Source organism: Ranitomeya variabilis, chromosome 1 (assembly GCF_051348905.1).
Source record: "Ranitomeya variabilis isolate aRanVar5 chromosome 1, aRanVar5.hap1, whole genome shotgun sequence".
Taxonomy (NCBI): Eukaryota; Metazoa; Chordata; class Amphibia; order Anura; family Dendrobatidae; genus Ranitomeya; species Ranitomeya variabilis.
This window is the reverse complement of record NC_135232.1, coordinates 644,356,845-644,370,045: the sequence shown is the minus strand read 5'-3', so window position 1 is coordinate 644,370,045 and position 13,201 is coordinate 644,356,845. Positions and strand designations below refer to the sequence as shown.

Sequence of the window (13,201 nt, the reverse complement as noted above, 5' to 3'; positions counted from 1 at the left end):
CAGCCCGCAGACTCCCAGAAAAGGTACATCTATTAGATGCACCAATTCTGGCTCTTTGCCCGGCTTTTCCCACTTGCCCTTTTGCTGTGGCAAATGGGATTCATATTTGTGGGGTTGATGTCACCTTTGTATTGTCAGCTGACATCAAGCCCATGGATTAGTAATGGAGAGGCGTTTATAAGACACCTATCCGTTACTAATTTTATAGTTACATTGTAAATAAATACACAGCCAGAATAAAGTATTTTATTTGAAGTAAAACAAAACACACTTTTCCATTTTTATTTAAAAATAACAAACCGTTATACTCACCTAACGCCTAATTCTACCAAAGCCCTCGTCTCCTGTAATAAAACAAACAAAAAAATCCCATACAACCATAGGATTAGTAATGGATAGGTGTCTTATAGACACCTCTCCATTAGTAACCTGTGTGCTTAATGTTGCCAGACAATACAAAGGTGACATGAACCCCACAAATATTACCCCACTTGGCAACCGCTACAGGCAAGTGGGAAGAGCTAGGCAAAGCGCCAGAATCTGCGCATAGATGCGCCTTTTTTGGATGGCTGCGGGCTGCTAGTTGTAGGCTGGAGTGGGCAATATCCATGGCCCCTTACCAACCTCAGGATAGCAGCTGTCTGCTTTAGCAAGGTTGGTTGTCAAAAATGGGGGGGACCCCAAGCCGTTTTTTTTTTTTTATTATTATTTAAATTTAAAAAAACATTTTGGGACCCCGCTATTCTTGACAGCTGAGGGTTGCAGCCCCCAACTGTGAGTTTTGCCTGGCTGGTTATCAAAAATACAGGGGAATCCACACCTCTTTCTTTTTTTTTTTAAATTATTTATTTAGAGCACAAGCGGCTGCTGATGATGACTCCCTTCAGCCGCCACATTTTCTTGATGTTATTAGCAGCAGGCATTGGCTGATGGGAGCAGTAGTTCCATCAGCTGACACCAATGGCCAGAGGTAAACGTTATACCTCCGATCACAGCTGCGCGCTCACGCTGGATCTTGATGGTGTGGGAACCACGGCTGTCGGACCGGTGGTTATGATTTTACTGCCAGACAGAAGCAGTATTTGCTGCGCTGTTATGCACATGACAATGTGGCAAACACTGCATGTTCAGACCTCCCATTCAAGTGAATGCGGTTCGGGTACTGTTCTGGTACCCAAACCTGAACTCTTTGTAACTGTTCGGCCAAACATCCAGGTGTCCGTCGATCTCTACTAATTTACTGTTTTGTTTTTTTTCATGTTTGCCACACTTTAAATGTTTCAGATAACCAAACAAAAGTGAATATCAGACAAAGATAACAGAAATAAACACAAAATGCAGTTTTTAAATGAAGATCTTTATTATTGACAGAAAAGGAAATCCAAACCTGCAGGGCCCTATGTGGAAAAGTGAAAAGTTCCCACCCACTTAAAACATAAATTAGCTGTAGTTTATCACACCTTTGGGATACTGAGTTCAAATTCCCTTGCCACACCTCTTCTCAATCAAGAAAACACTTTAAGAGGACCTGCTCAACAAAGTGAAGTAGAGATGAGATCTGTCAGTCTGGAAAAACAGGCTATGTGCGCACGTTGTGGATTTGCTTGTGGAAACTTCTGCGCGGTTTTTGCATCTTTTGGCAAAAAAACACAGCGGAAATTCCATGTGTTTTTGTTGCGGTTTTTGATATGTTTTTTTCCTGCATTTTTGTAAATCCATAGAGCTAAATAAAGATAAATTATGAAAAAAAAATTGTGATGCCATTTCCTTGTTCAACCTCTTCAGCCAGATACCCTCATTAATATTAAATAAAGACACACACACCAGCCTATGTAGGAGCATTAACATAAATAATCTGCACAAAATGCAATATCTGTTTATTTTTCAAAAAAATAAAGATAAAATTGCGTGGGCTCCCGTATAATTTTAATAAACAGCAGAGGGAAAGCTGAGGGCTGCTGATAATATTCTGGGAAGGAGCCAATAGCCGTAAAGGTTCCCAGGCCAATTAATATCAGCTCTCAGCTATTTGCTTATCCTTTACTGGCTAGTTTACAGGGGAACCCTAGGAACAAAATTGACATGGGTTCCCCCTATAAAATCGAACCAGAAAAGGCTAGGCAGACAGCCGCGGAGTGATATTAATAGCCTGGGAAGGGGCCATGGATATTGGCACCCATCATGCTAAAAACATCAGCTCTCAGCCGCCCCAGAAATGGCGCATCATATAGACCAACATATAATACTATCCTGTCTGACATAGTCCATTTAATACCGAGTGTCCCACGGTGATCTCTCGTGTAGAACAGTCATATCGGGAGATGTGACCACTCTACCCGGCCTCCGGCGATACACTGACAGGAGATAATCGCTCCCGCAGTGTATCACTAAGCTGCCGTGAGAGCACCGGAGCTGATCAGCTGATGAACTCCGGTGACTCTCACGGCGGCTCAGTGATACACTGCGGGAGCGATCACCTCCTGTCAGGGTATCGCCGGCGGCCGGGTGAGATCCTCGTGGGACACTTGGTATTAAATGGACTACGGCGGACAGGGAGTAAATGTTGGTTTATTATTTTTGATTGTTTGCAGGAGACTCTGGGATTAGGTGTTTGCTGAGTGTGTAAATGTGAATATGTATGTAATTATGTAAATGTTTTGATTTACAATTGAACACAGGCTGATGAGACTATTCTCCCATCATCGGCTCATGCTGTCTCTGTTATATGAGACAAAAGACGTAGCCAGATGGGAGTTGTAGTCCCATCAGATGACGCTTGGGTACACACGTTGCATGGGTACGCAGACACACACACGCACATATTCTCCACCCACACGCACATATTCTCCACCCACAAACCCTTCCTCTTCTGACATAATTTCCCTTTGACAATTCGCAGCATTTTTGGCAGCAAATCTCCAAACCTTTTTACACCTGCGTTTTTGCTGCGGATTTCACTGACTCAGTGGAAGTCAATGGGTGCAGAAATGCTGCCAATCTGCCAAAAGAATTGACATTGCGGCAGAAAATAAACCGATGCAAATAAGGACAGAAATTTCCGAATCATGTGCACAAGACTTCAGGAATATCATTGATTAAGATTGCTTAAGTAATCTATAGCGTTTTTGAAGCATTTCCACACAGAGAAAAAGCTACAAATCCACATCGTGTACACATAGCTTTATAAAGCCATTTCTAAAGCTTTGGGAATCTAGCGAACCACAGTTGGTGCTAGTATCCACAAATGGCGAAAACATGGAACAGTGGTGAACCTTTCCAGGAATGGCTGATCTACCAAAATTATCCCAAGTGCGCAGCGACAACTCATCCAAAAAATCATAAAAGACCCCACAACAACATCCAACAGAACTGCAGGCCTCACTTGCTTCAGGTAAGGTCATTGTTCATGACTCCACCATATGAAAGAGATTGGCAAAAAATGGGGTGCATGGCAGAGTTTCAAGACGAAAGCTACTGCTCAGCAATAAGAACATAAACGCTGGTCTCAGTTTTGCCAGAAAACACCGAGATGATCCCCAAGACTATTTATTGGTAGAATAATCTGTGGACTGACGAGACAAAAGTTGATCTTTTTGGAAGGTGTATGTCCGATTACATCTGGCGTAGAAGTAACAGTATTTCAGAAAAGTAACATCATACAAACAGTAAAATGTGGTAGTGTAATGGTCTGTGGCTGCTTTGCTGCGTCAGGACCTGGAAGACTTACTATGGTAAATGGAACCATTAATTCTGCTGTCTACCAAAAAAATCCTGAAGGACATTGTCCGGCCATCTGTGACCTGAAGCTGAAGCGTACTTGGGGTTATGCAGCCAGATAATGATCCAAAACACACCAGCATGTCTACCTCTAAATGGCTTAAAGGGAATCTGTCACCCCCAAAATAGTATATGAGCTGCGGCCACCGGCATCAGGGGCTTATCTACAGCATTCTGTAATGCTGTAGATAAGCCCCCGATGTAACCTGAAAGATGAGAAATAAAGGTTATATTATACTCACCCAGGGGCGGTCCCGGTCTGATGGGCATCGCGGTCCGGTTTGGCGCCTCCTATCTTCATACGATGACGTCCTCTTCTTGTCTTCTTGCCGCGGCTCCGGCGCAGGCGTACTTTGTCTGCCCTGTTGATGGCAGAGCAAGGTACTGCAGTGCGCAGGCACCGGGCCTCTCTGACCTTTCCCGGCGCCTGCGCACTGCAGTACTTTGCTGCGCACTGCAGTACTTTGCTCTGCCCTGCCGCAGCAAGAAGAGGACGTCATCGTATGAAGATAGGAGGCGCCGGACCGCGACGCCCATTGGACCAGGACCGCCCCTGGGTGAGTATGATATAACCTTTATTTCTCATCTTTCAGGTTACATCGGGGGCTTATCTACAACATTACAGAATGGTGTAGATAAGCCCCTGATGCCGTTGGCCACAGCTCATATACGATTTTTGGGGTGACAGACTCCCTTTAAGAGAAACAAAATTACAATTTTGGAGTGGCCTAGTCAAAGTCCTGACCTTAATCTGTTTGAGATGCTGTGTCATGACTTTAAAAAGGCTGTTCATGCTCGGAAACCCACCAATGTGGCTGAGTTATAACAATTCTGCTAAGATGAGTGGGTCAAAATTCCTCCAGAGCGTTGTAAAAGACTCATTGCCAGTCATCGATATGATTTTAAGGACCCCTTTATCCATAACCCCTCTTCCCTTGTCTCTCTTTCCCTCTTTTTCTTATCCTATATCTTTCTTCTACATAATATAGAGGATACTTCCTTTCTTGAATACCTTGTTATATATGGTTACTGTTATTGTCTACCATGGTATTTGACTTACTGTTAAAAGTGGTATTCTCATTTTGAATACTAGATATTTTCTATGATTCTATATATTATCATTTCTCATAAAATATATTTTTTTTATAAAATGTTTATTAAAATAGATTGAACATAAAATCTCCATTTTGTGATTACTTGTGTTATCTTTGTCTAATGTTTACATTTGTTTGGTGATCTGAAACATTTAAGTGTGACAAACGTGCAAAAGAATAGGAAATCAGGAAGGGGCAAACCCTTTCTCATACAACTGTGTGTATGTAGCATATATTCTGGTTTGCGCCTCCTTAGATCCAGTGCTGATTATCCCCCAGTGCTCCATGTTCTGCAATGCTAGCATCATGCTTGCTCTGCGGCCAATCGGTGAGCTCGGCGACTCTGCTCAAGTTGACAGCATGAGCTGGGGAGCTCAGCAAGTGACTGCAGGACTGCCGACTTGATATCAGCACTGAAGACAAAAACGGACACCAGGATGAGTGACAGAGACTCAGCGCTTGACCTGGGAGGAGTGAGTAAGGCTCAGCTTGTTTTGTTTTTTTGTTTGTTTTTTACTAGCTGCAGCCGAGGGACAGTTTTGGAGACTGGGAAACCCCCTTAATACCTTTTGGAGGCCTGTACAACATCTGCTGCAGCTCTTTCTATGGTGTGTAGGTAAGACCCTTGCATCGGTTTCTGGTAGAAGAAGGAGCAGAGTCCCTGACTGCAAATGATCTGCATGGTGTTTTATCAGACAGTCCCCATCACTGCCACTTCTACGGTGTATATAAAGCAGACGCAAGATTTTTTTGTGTGTGTATGAGGCAGGTCCTTGTTGGAAGATATTCGCACAGGAAATGTGGACCATTGCTCTCCATTACTTGTACGAGAACATGAGCTCATGGACGAGTTCAGTATCCTGATGACTATCCGGGGAGCTCCTGTTATCGTTGGCTTTGTCCTTTGCGAGGCTCGGTGTATCGCTAATTTTCTTGGTGTTTGTATACAATTATATTACTCTCAATTAAGAGAAAAAATTATGTGATTGTGTTTCAACCACAGATTTCTTGCTTTGTAACTAATCCTACTTAAAGGGGTTGTCTAGTCATATGATATTGATGACCTACCATTAAGATAAGTCCTCCATTTCAGATTGGTGGCGGTCCGGTACCATTCTGCTATTTTCGCAGTGGTTGTATCTAGGCATTGGATGTAGTTGCGCTGCTATTCTCTTAATATGAGCTGTCCTGCAGGACCCAGCAGCTGCTGCTACACATTGAATCTAGCTGCCCATTTCAGTTCTGTTCAATGCCTATATCCAGCTGCTGGAGCTTATAACAGCTGATCAGTGGAGGTGCGGGGAGCAATGTCTGTTGTGTTCGGAAGCCACAAGCGGTCTGAATTCTCTGCCTGCTTCAGCGGTGCCACGTCCACTGAATGTAGCACATATCGATTCTTGAACCGGCACAGATGTCCAAAGCAGCCTGCGCTGGATCTCGCTGATAACCGAGTATGCTTCCGTTAATATTTTAGAAGCATCCGTACTAAAAGAAAATGCATATAAACACAAAACCTGATTTAAAGGAGCACTGCTGTGAAATTTTATTTCTCCCTTCTTTAGCAGTCTTGTATATGTGCTATGAGTGTAGTAATAATATACCGTATTTTTCGGACTATAGGACGCACCGGACCATAAGACGCACCTAGGTTTTAGAGGAGGAAATTAGGGGGCAAAAAATGTGGTCAATTCTGTACTTAATATCCCCTGTCCTGGTATGCATGACTCCTCATCCCTATCCTGGTATGCATGGTCCCCTCATCCCTATCTTGGTATGCATGGCCCCTTCATCCCTATCTTGGTATGCATGGCCCCTTCATCCCTATCTTGGTATGCATGGCCCCTTCATCCCTATCTTGGTATGCATGGCCCCTTCATCCCTATCTTGGTATGCATGGCCCCTTCATCCCTATCTTGGTATGCATGGCCCCTTCATCCCTATCTTGGTATGCATGGCCCCTTCATCCCTATCTTGGTATGCATGGCCCCTTCATCCCTATCTTGGTATGCATGGTCCCCTCATCCCTATCCTATGCATGGGGACCATGCATGGCCCCTTCTTCCCTATCCTGGTATGCATGGCCCCTTCATCTCTAGCCTGGTATGCATGGCCTCCTCATCCCTATCTTGGTATGCATGGGCCCCTCATCCCTATCCTGGTATGCATGGGCCCCTCATTCCTATCCTGGAGTGCATGGTCCCCTCATCCCTATCCTGGTGTGCATGGCCCCCCTCATCCCTATCTTGGTATGCATAGCCACCTTATCCCTATCTTGGTATGCATGGCCCCCTCATCCCTATCTTGGTATGCATGGCCCCCTCATCCCTATCTTGGTATGCATGGCCCCCTCATCCCTATCTTGGTGTGCATGGCCCCCTCATCCCTATCTTGGTGTGCATGGCCCCCTCATCCCTATCTTGGTATGGATGGCCCCCTAATCCATATGCTGGTATGCTTGACCCCTCATCCCTATCCTGGTGTTCATGGCCCCCTCATCCCTATCCTGGCAGGAATGATCGCCCTCATCCCTATCCTAGTATGCAGAGCCCCCATCTTGTCCAAATATGCATGGCCCCATCCCTATCCTGGTATGCAGGGCCCCCATGTCGTCCTAGTATGCATGGCCCCATCCCTATTCTGGTATGCTTGGGCCCCATACTTATCCTCGTATGATTGGCCCCCACCCCCATCCTGGTATGCATGGCACCATCAGAAAACATTAAAAAAAAAAAAAAAAAAAACATTACACTTGCCTTCCTGGCACTCCATCACAGCGTCCTGCTCCGTTGCCAGCAGCTGCTTTATGCTTGTAAGCAGCGCATGGCAGGGACATCATGTGCTGCTTGCAAGTCAAAGGGCAGCTGCCGGAATACTCATGAGTCTGCACGCCGGGACTGTGCACGCAGAGAGCAGTGAGTATTCATTGCTCTTCAGTAGCACGCACAGTCAGCTGCCGGATTCCTGCTTCCGGGCGGTCACGTGTGCCGCTACTTAAGAGAAATGAATATTCACCTCTCTGGGCGTGAAGAAAAGTGAATATTCATTTCTCTTAAGTATCGGTACATGTGACCATCGGCAGCAGTAGGATGCCGGTGCCTGACACTGTACGTTCTACTGAAGAGCAATGAATACTCACTGCTCTCTGCAGTCGCGGCGTGCAGAGCAGTGAGTATTTCGGCATCTGCCCTTCGACTTGCAAGCAGCACATGACGTCCCTGACATGCGCTGCTTACAAGCATAAAGCAGCTGCTGGCAGCGGATCAGGACGCTGTGATGGAGTGCCAAGTGGGTAATGGTTTGTTTTTTTAAATGTTTTCTGATGGGGCCATGCAGACCAGGATCAGGGGTAGGGGACAGTCAAACCAAGATGCTATTAAAGAGAAATGAATATTCACTGCTCTCCACGCCCATGGGCGTGGAATACAGTGAATATTTATTTCTCTTTAGCAGCGGGCACAGGAGTTAGCTGCAGCCGCCGGTTCCAGCCTCCTGTGACCCGCTGCTCCGCCGATGCTGCTCCCCCACCTACCCACCACAGCCAGAGCAGGCCGGTACATCCGGACTATAAGAATCACCCCCCCCATTTTCCTCCACATTTTTGGAGGAAAAAAGTGCTTCTTATAGTCTGAAAAATACGGCACTCATCGGTCACCGTCTTCTGCCGTTTTCAGCAGCAGTTCGGCATCACACAGGTCAGGCATCACACAGATCACGTGTTATATACACTCACCGGCCACTTTATTAGGTACACCTGTCCAACTTCTTGTTAACACTTAATTTCTAATCAGCCAATCACATGGCGGCAACTCAGTGCATTTAAGCATGTAGACATGGTCAAGACAATCTCCTGCAGTTCAAACCGAGCATCAGTATGGGGAAGAAAGGTGATTTGAGTGCCTTTGAACGTGGCATGGTTGTTGGTGCCAGAAGGGCTGGTCTGAGTATTTCAGAAACTGCTGATCTACTGGGATTTTCACGCACAACCATCTCTAGGGTTTACAGAGAATGGTCCGAAAAAGAAAAAAAATCCAGTGAGCGGCAGTTCTGTGGGCGGAAATGCCTTGTTGATGCCAGAGGTCAGAGGAGAATGGGCAGACTGGTTCGAGCTGATAGAAAGGCAACAGTGACTCAAATCGCCACCCGTTACAACCAAGGTAGGCCTAAGAGCATCTCTGAACGCACAGTGCGTCGAACTTTGAGGCAGATGGGCTACAGCAGCAGAAGACCACACCGGGTACCACTCCTTTCAGCTAAGAACAGGAAACTGAGGCTACAATTTGTACAAGCTCATCGAAATTGGACAGTAGAAGATTGGAAAAACGTTGCTTGGTCTGATGAGTCTCGATTTCTGCTGCGACATTCGGATGGTAGGGTCAGAATTTGGCGTAAACAACATGAAAGCATGGATCCATCCTGCCTTGTATGGAGCATCTTTGGGATGTGCAGCCGACAAATCTGCGGCAACTGTGTGATGCCATCATGTCAATATGGACCAAAATCTCTGAGGAATGCTTCCAGCACCTTGTTGAATCTATGCCACGAAGAATTGAGGCAGTTCTGAAGGCAAAAGGGGGTCCAACCCGTTACTAGCATGGTGTACCTAATAAAGTGGCCGGTGAGTGTATATATCTATATATATCTACTATATAATTGTCTAAGGGTACTTCCGTCTGTCCTTCTGTCTGTCTCGGTTATTCGTTCGCTGATTGGTCTGGCCAGCTGCCTGTCATGGCTGCCGCGACCAATCAGCGACGCGCACAGTCCGGAAAAAAATGGCCGCTCCTTACTCCCCGCACTCACAGCCCGGCGCCCGCATACACCCCTCCGGTCACCGCTCACACAGGGTTAATGCCGGCGGTAACGGACCGCGTTATGCCGCGGGTAACACACTCCGTTACCGCCGCTATTAACCCTGTGTGTCCCCAACTTTGTACTATTGACGCTGCCTATGCGGCATCAATAGTACAAAATGTAATGTTAAAAATAATAAATAAAAAAAAAAAACCTGCTATACTCACCCTCTGTAGTCCGCTGAGCTGCTCGCGCCGCCCGCCATCTTCCGTTGCAGGTTGTGGTGGCAAAGATGGTATGGCAGAAGGACCTGCCATGACGTCATGGTCATGTGACCGCGACGTCATCACAAGTCCTGCGCAGAAAGGACCTGACGTGACGTCACGGTCATGTGACCGTGACGTCATCACAGGTCCTGCGCTCGGACCAACCCTGGGACCGGAAGCTGCCGTGGACTACAAGGGGCCCTCGGAAAGGTGAGTATATGTTTGTTTTTTATTTTTTAACCTGTGACAAACGTGGCTGGGCAATATACTACGTGACTGGCCAATATAATACGTGGCTCTGTGCTGTATACTACGTGGCTCTGTGCTGTATACTACGTCACTGGGCAATATACTACGGCGCTGAGCAATATACTACGTGGCTGGGCAATATACTACGTGACTTGGCAATATACTACGTAGCTGGGCAATATACTATGTGACTTGGCAATATACTACGTAGCTGGGCAATATACTACATGGCTGGGCAAAATACTACGGCACTGAGCAATATACTACGTGGCTGGGCAATATACTACGTCACTGGGCAATATACTACGTGACTTGGCAATATACTACGTGGCTGGGCAATATACTACGTGACTGGGCAATATACTACGTGGACATGCATATTCTAGAATACCCGATGCGTTAGAATCGGGCCACCATCTAGTGTGGGTATATGTGTGTGTATATATATATTATCTCATAGGAAGTCTGAGACTCCGAACGAAGCTGCAGAGTCTCATAGACTTGTATTGAGAAAGTGACAGCAGACACTGTGTAATCCGGCATATCACAAATGCAGTCACGTGATGCCGGAGCTCCGCTGAAAAAGGCAGAGGACGGCAACCAGTGAGAGAGAAATACAAAATTTCACTGGAGGGCTCTCTTTTTAGCAATGGGTAATTTTCCAATGATGTCGGCTTCCCTTTAATATTGTCAGATCAGCTATCTATTTAATCTAATAGGCCCTGCAGTGCGATTATGACTCTGCCAGGGAATTCTGTTCTGATCCATGAAAAACTATTCAAATGGAACCTTAGCGTACAATGGCACAAAAAGCGTTCAAAAGTCCTTTGTTTTTGTTCTTCGATGTGAACACTGTTTATGGCAAACAGTGTCTCACATTCAAGTTCTTTTTATGGTGGCCGTCCACGGTGAGAGTGACGAGGTGGCTAGTCAGTGCACACATGACACAGTTCATCATACAGCCATTGATGGCGCTCTCTCTCTGGCGCTGACGAGAGCCCGGAAGCGATCTGATATAATGCAGTATATTCTGCGATACATTGTTACACTCGAAGTATGTCTGCAAGTCTGAGCTTGTGCTGTTCTGGCATAGGAAGCTATAAACGTAGCAATATGCTTGTGTATACGCCTTTTTATGCATCTGGAAGAAAAATCCAAGATGCATCTGTAGTCTTTAGGTGTCGTCTTTTAATTATCGTTCTCCCAGTATTTAAGACCTACAGTAACTCCTTCCATTATGTCTTATAGAACAGGTTTCCTTGGATCCCTTAGATGGCTTCTTCGAATTTTTGTCCTGTAGCTGAACATAAGAATCGATGAGAAAAACCCTAAAAGGCGACCACTGAATTCTGTACAACACGTTTGTAAGTAACATTAGTTCTCCGTACATTTCCTAGAAAGTGCAAACAATACCAGAAACCAGAAGTGGCTTCAGACCACTTCGATGTGGTTCGCGATGACTGGTGGTTTATAACCCAATCTTATTCAGGACGCGCCCAATTTATTAACCGTCACATGACTTTTAAAGAATTTGGTTCTTTTATCAGCGGGATCGGCCGACAGTCTAATATGTATGGGGGTCTCCCGACTGTTAACCCCACAGATGGAGTTTTGGGATATAAGGATCCATCATGTTCTTATTTCAGACTGCCAATCCTTTTGTTCTCGGTGAGCTAAGCCTCCGCCAGAGATGTCTGGCAGCAAATTTCTCATAGAGAACACCGGAGCGCTAGGCCGGGCTATATAGGAGTCAGTAGGAGACGGCTGTTGGCCGAACTGTGCCTTGTCCAACAGAAGTCTGTGACCTTTTGTGGGTTTTTCTTTACAGATTTCATCAAAGCTTTGAATAGAATTTCTTCTCCCCTGAGTCCGAATGTCGGAATTATCTGCATCACTTACTCAGCTGCAGCAGGGACAGGCGCCAGAAGACTTTGCCGACAGTCACGCTGCCACCATGGTATCAACATTTCCTACCTCTCATTATTTTGTCTTTATTATGTCCGCTGAATACCTCTGTATATTTTTCGTAAATACCAGTACATTTTGGGCAATCAGATTATAATTCACACCCCAGGTTTTGGGATCAGGAAATCTGAAAAATATTAATATAATTAAAATGTCCCTGGCAGTGGAAAGTGGAGGGGTCATTATCACTAATTTTCACATTCTAGGGGATATGAAGGTAATAGATCTACTATTAGGGTTTCACTGCAGTGTGTATTATACACACATAGCTTCACAGTACGCACATTATGTGCATTCTCTGCAGTGCATCTTTACACAACACTGCTGCATGGACAGTACATGTACACTCAGCTCTGCTACATGCACATTGTTGTGCAAATACTCATCTCTGCTACATGCACATTGACATACACTCAGCTCTACTATGTGCACATTGACATACACTCAGCTCTACTATGTGCACATTGACATACACTCAGCTCTGCTGCATGCACATTGACATACTCAGCTCTACTATGTGCACATTGACATACTCAGCTCTATGTGCACATTGACGTACACTCGGCTCTGCTATGTGCACGTTGACGTACACTCGGCTCTGCTATGTGCACATTGACATACTCGGCCCTGCTATGTTCACATTGACGTACACTCGGCTCTGCTATGTGCACATTGACGTACACTCGGCTTTGCTATGTGCACATTGACGTACACTCGGCTCTATGTGCACATTGACGTACACTCGGCTCTGCTATGTGCACATTGACGTACACTCGGCTCTGCTATGTGCACATTGACGTACACTCGGCTCTGCTATGTGCACATTGACGTACACTCGGCTCTGCTATGTGCACATTGACGTACACTCGGCTGTACTATGTGCTGTCCCCAGATTATCAGACATACACACACACTTTTTAGCAAGAATTTTTCTTGCTAAAAAGTGCTTTTTATAGTTAGAGAAATTCAGTATTTTCTTTACAGCATTACCACATTTTACTAAATTTAGAGTTCCTTTGCAATTTGTGAGGTTCTGACACACATAAGCCACCACACACC

At 45.5% G+C, this 13,201-nt stretch overlaps 1 protein-coding gene across 8 annotated transcripts in view; it reads left to right on the top strand.

The window, feature by feature from the left end:
- Nucleotides 1-13,201, top strand: part of PSEN1 (presenilin 1) — an 89,969-nt gene that overhangs the window by 5,220 nt on the left and 71,548 nt on the right. For 4 of the 8 annotated variants that reach the window (XM_077261785.1, XM_077261742.1, XM_077261766.1 and 1 more), the window contains exons 2-3: nucleotides 11,426-11,541; nucleotides 12,006-12,134. In XM_077261785.1, the coding sequence (XP_077117900.1) occupies nucleotides 12,051-12,134 (84 nt within the window). In that variant the 5' untranslated portion in view covers nucleotides 11,426-11,541; nucleotides 12,006-12,050. Of the gene's footprint in view, nucleotides 1-5,391; nucleotides 5,488-11,425; nucleotides 11,542-12,005; nucleotides 12,135-13,201 lie in introns of those variants that run through there. The other 4 variants (XM_077261794.1, XM_077261751.1, XM_077261757.1 and 1 more) reach the window with 3 other exon arrangements.